Source organism: Cucurbita pepo, chromosome LG12 (genome assembly GCF_002806865.2).
Source record: "Cucurbita pepo subsp. pepo cultivar mu-cu-16 chromosome LG12, ASM280686v2, whole genome shotgun sequence".
NCBI lineage: Eukaryota > Viridiplantae > Streptophyta > Magnoliopsida > Cucurbitales > Cucurbitaceae > Cucurbita > Cucurbita pepo.
Genome location: NC_036649.1, coordinates 3,811,099 through 3,815,302, shown reverse-complemented (window position 1 = coordinate 3,815,302; position 4,204 = coordinate 3,811,099). Strand labels below are relative to the sequence as shown.

Here is a 4,204-nt window from a genome sequence, read left to right as displayed (position 1 = left end):
TAATCTAATAATTTGCACCAAAACAATTGTCACAAAAAACATACTGAAGAGAGTGGAGTTACCCATGGCATAGTTCAACAAGCTGAGGAATAAGATCTGAATCTCTTAGACCAACGATGGCAGTAGAAGTTGTATTGACAGCCTGAGACGTGACAATAATCAACGACTGCAGTCTAGTTATAGCTGCCTTCGTCTTATCGAGCTTGCTTTCGTCCTCGCCCTTGTACTCCTGACTCTGCAATGAGGACAACTTCTTTTCGTGTTCAATTTTTACACCTTCTCTAGCCTGAAAATAATTTTTATACAAAACATCAGCCATCAGAAACATCAAATATATAGTTTCTTGACATAATTAAAAGGCTATACTAAGGATTACAAGCCTGTAATATTAGAGGGTGACTTTGAATGAATAACAAAAAGATAACACTGCCCTTTTCTATCACATATTAATATATATATACAAACAGAGATCACAAAAACAAATAAACTACACCTATTCTGGAATTCTTTGTGTTTCAAAGTTCTAGAAACCCACTATACCATACATTCCACAGGGTACCAAATAGTTAGACACTATCACAGCCTTAACCGGTTCGACTCTGTCCCGGCTTTCCCCTTATTCGTGACACTATACTACAAAAGGGAAAAAAAAAGTACGCTCCAATCTGATGAGTGCTTAATGTTGAGGATCGTTGGGAGGGAGTCCCACATTGGTTAATTTAGGGAATGATCATGGGTTTATAAATAAGGAAGGCATCTCCATTGGTATGAAACCTTTTGGGGAAGCCTACGGAGACATAAGAGTATTCAATATCATACTATTGTAGAGGTTCGTTGTTCTTAACACTTAAATTAAGACTTAAATTAGATGCGCTTACCATACATAGAAGCAAAATAAAACGAGAAGAAAGTTCGGCAGGTACAATAAAAGGTAGTTTTAAAGATCATTGCATCACAAACAAAATCTCTTTAATTAAAGAAATCCAGTTAGTGCAGCCTACAAATACTTTCAAATATAATAACATATTGACGGATTAAACTTGAGCATAGTTTAATGGCTACCCACACAGTCTTAAAAGTAAAGTAATATATTGAGGTAGAACCATAAATATATATATATAGATATAGATATAATCAAGCAATCCCCAGGGTATGTAAAATTCAAGGATTGCTTAGGAACAGTGAATTAGGCAGACCCATTTGTCAATAAGACAAATATCAAGGGGTAATACGGTCATTAACATAATTGCACCGAAAAATGTTTGTCATTCAGACAAGATGATATCGAAAATCACGAAAATGCCACACCTCCATAGTCAAAAGGCGTTGCCATGGAGGGCAGTATCGTCATAAAAGCAAAGACCCAGTGGCATTTACGTCATTTTGGTATCTCTGCTGTGGACTCACGCTAACATGTAGCAGAGACATTGCTGAGTCATATTTCTAAAAACACCTTTTTGAAAAATAAAATACTTTTTCACAATAAAAAATAATAAAAAAAAAAAAAAAAGGAAATTTAGAAATTTGTGATGAAAAAGTCTCTACCTAATCTTTCTTTTTCTTACCTTTACTTCCTGGTAAAGCTTCTTCTCCCAAGCCAAAAGCCGGTCCAATGTCGTGCAGAGGCTCTTTGAACCGCCCGATTGATCGAGCGAACCGGTGTCGAGCCGGTACTTGACCGACAATGGCGGTTTCGAGGTCCAGGTCGAGCTCAAGGTGCTCAACACGCTGCTCGAATGGTACACCGTCTCTGCCAATTGTGAAAATCAAATTTCAATTCTTATGATGGAAGAGAATCAAATTTCAAATTAAGGATTTCAGAGAAATGAAGATATTAGGTTTCGCGTTTGGTTCATGAGGAATTGCGAGAAAAATTGGGAGCGATGAGCTTCCGATTCACATGAAAATCTTCGTCAATATGATCGGAAATCGATAAGTTGATCTATGAGAAGTCGTTCGATTCAACATTTGAACCAGAATTGCAGCAATGTGATCCTCGAATTCGAAATTCCTAAGCAATTAAAGAGATGGAAAATGAAGATAACTTTGTTCTTACTTACTTTTTAGCTGTCGAAAGCTCTTATCCAATTCTGCTTTCCCAATTTCTAGCATCTTCGATACTGGATCTCCTGCAGCAGCCGCCTTCTCGAAGTTTTCTTTGAGAGAATCCACAATTTCCTTCAAATCTTTGTGCCTCACAACAATTCTCAGGTCCGAGAGCTCACCGGTCCGGTAGCTTCCAGCGAAGGAACCTGCGTCATCGGATTTCTCCATCCGCGTCGCGTAGTTGCCTGGTGGAGGAAGAGTAACAGGTTCGGGCGCTATTGACTCCGTTCGGATCGAGGATTCGAAATTCGACTGAGTGTCAGTCTCTGATCTCAAATCGGCGTCTGTACAGTCTATCTCATCGATGTCTGATGAGCTCGTTGTGCTGTAGTGATCTCCCCAATCGCTGCATTGAACTTCTTCTCTTTCTGTTTCTGTGTCGTCGAGATGGTGCTTCTGTTGCTGGAATTGATGACCGTCGTCCTTTTTGCTCTCCGATTTCCTGTTAAAGAAGGTGTAATCCGATTGTTCAGTTTCGTCATCGTAATCATGGTAGTGGTTGTTTGGATGAGGCTTGGGTGGTATCTGATTTTGAGATCGACTCTGGAAGAATTCGGAGGAAGGAGGAGATGGAGGACAGAAATTATCCCAGTTCCAGACAGAGGAAGCTTGAGAAGGAGTACTGGAGTAAGTGGAATTAGGATAAGCAGTGGAAAACGAAGCAGAAAAGCTAGATTTCTCACTCCTCGGAGAGGACGAAGGATCCGATTCCGAGAGAATATGAGGGAGCTTCGGCGTCTGTTTACGGCGGCGATGTTGCCGGTGCGGAACGGAAGACGAAATACTCGACGCTGAGAGAATACGCGGAAGCTTGGAGCTCGCTATGGTGTGCGACGGAGATGTAGAAAACGACGGCGGCGCCGGAGGAGGATGGAGAGAAGGCGACGGCGACGGAACACTCGGCGGGACGGAATTCGTACCAAAAACTCCTCGCCTAGGCGGCAACGGTGGCGGCGTATGTGGCTGGGGAGGGTTTTGGGCGTTGTGAATAAAGACAGAGGGGGTTTGGTCGGAGACGGAGAGAGGTTCGCCAGCGGCAAAGGCACAGAGAGCGGAACCGGTGAGGCGAAGAGAGCGGCAGTAGTCAGCATGTGCGGCGGCCAAATGGTGGCGAGAACGGACGGCGTGTTTCATGAGACGGCGGCGGTCCTTGCACCGTCGGACAGTGTCTTCCTGGTCGAGCTTTGAAGCTGTACAGCCCATTGTGGGCGTGGGCGGCGTCCGTGGGTGGTGGGAGGAGAGTTGAGCGTAGCGTTGGTGGAGGGTGGAGAGTGGAGAGTGGAGAGTGGAGAGTGGAGAGTGGGGGAAGCGAATGAATCTACGGGACTAATTTCGGGCCTCTCTCTGTCCCCTCCCTTCCTTTTATCTCTTAAAAGAGATCAAATTTGGACCATTTTGTTTTGCATTTCTGGGGACAACATCTTATAATATAAATAATATCTCTATTTTTAAATTTCATTATAATATTATCTAATCTCAGTGTTACTTTAAATATCTTCAATGACAGACTCCCATATATGAGATTATTCTTAAATAGTGTTGCAATTACTTGGAATTAGAAATTATATGCAATAATTTTATATGAGTTCTGTAAATCAAAAAAAGGAAAAAAAAAATAGAGTTAAAGAAGTAAAAATGGATTAAAAAAATTGCCCAATAACATAATTAAAAAATAATAATAATAATAATAATAATAATAAAACAGAGTAAATATCATAGGAAAACAAAATCCATCCAATTTTAGTAGAGAGAGTAAGATTTGTTAACCGAATTAAAAGAATTAAAACATAAAATAGAGTAATTATGAAACTCCAAATAAGGTACGGAAATAACAATGTTACGTGTATCAAATCAAATAACAGTGGATACTATTATTCAACCGCTAGACCTTTCTTGGATATAGAATTTCTATTTTGAATTTTTATGGTACAGAAACGAAAAGACGGGAAAGAATGGACAAGAGATGAAAATCCCTCTACCGATCAATGATACATGAATGATAGAAAAAATTTCGAATCAAAACCTTACTTTCCATCGGTCTCTTTACTTGACTTCGGTGAAGGGGAGGACGAAATTGTCTGAACCTTTATTTTTCAGT

General features: G+C 40.5%; 1 protein-coding gene across 1 annotated transcript; it reads right to left on the bottom strand.

Annotated features, from left to right (window-relative positions):
- Positions 1-26: 26 nt before the first annotated feature.
- LOC111806336 (nitrate regulatory gene2 protein-like) lies at positions 27-3,543 on the bottom strand. Its single transcript, XM_023691600.1, has 3 exons — positions 2,061-3,543; positions 1,566-1,750; positions 27-286 (listed from the first exon to the last, which is right to left on the bottom strand). The coding sequence occupies exons 1-3, from the start codon at positions 3,307-3,309 to the stop codon at positions 59-61; spliced, it is 1,662 nt and encodes a 553-aa protein (XP_023547368.1). The 5' UTR covers positions 3,310-3,543; the 3' UTR covers positions 27-58.
- Between the last annotated feature and the right edge of the window lie 661 nt (positions 3,544-4,204).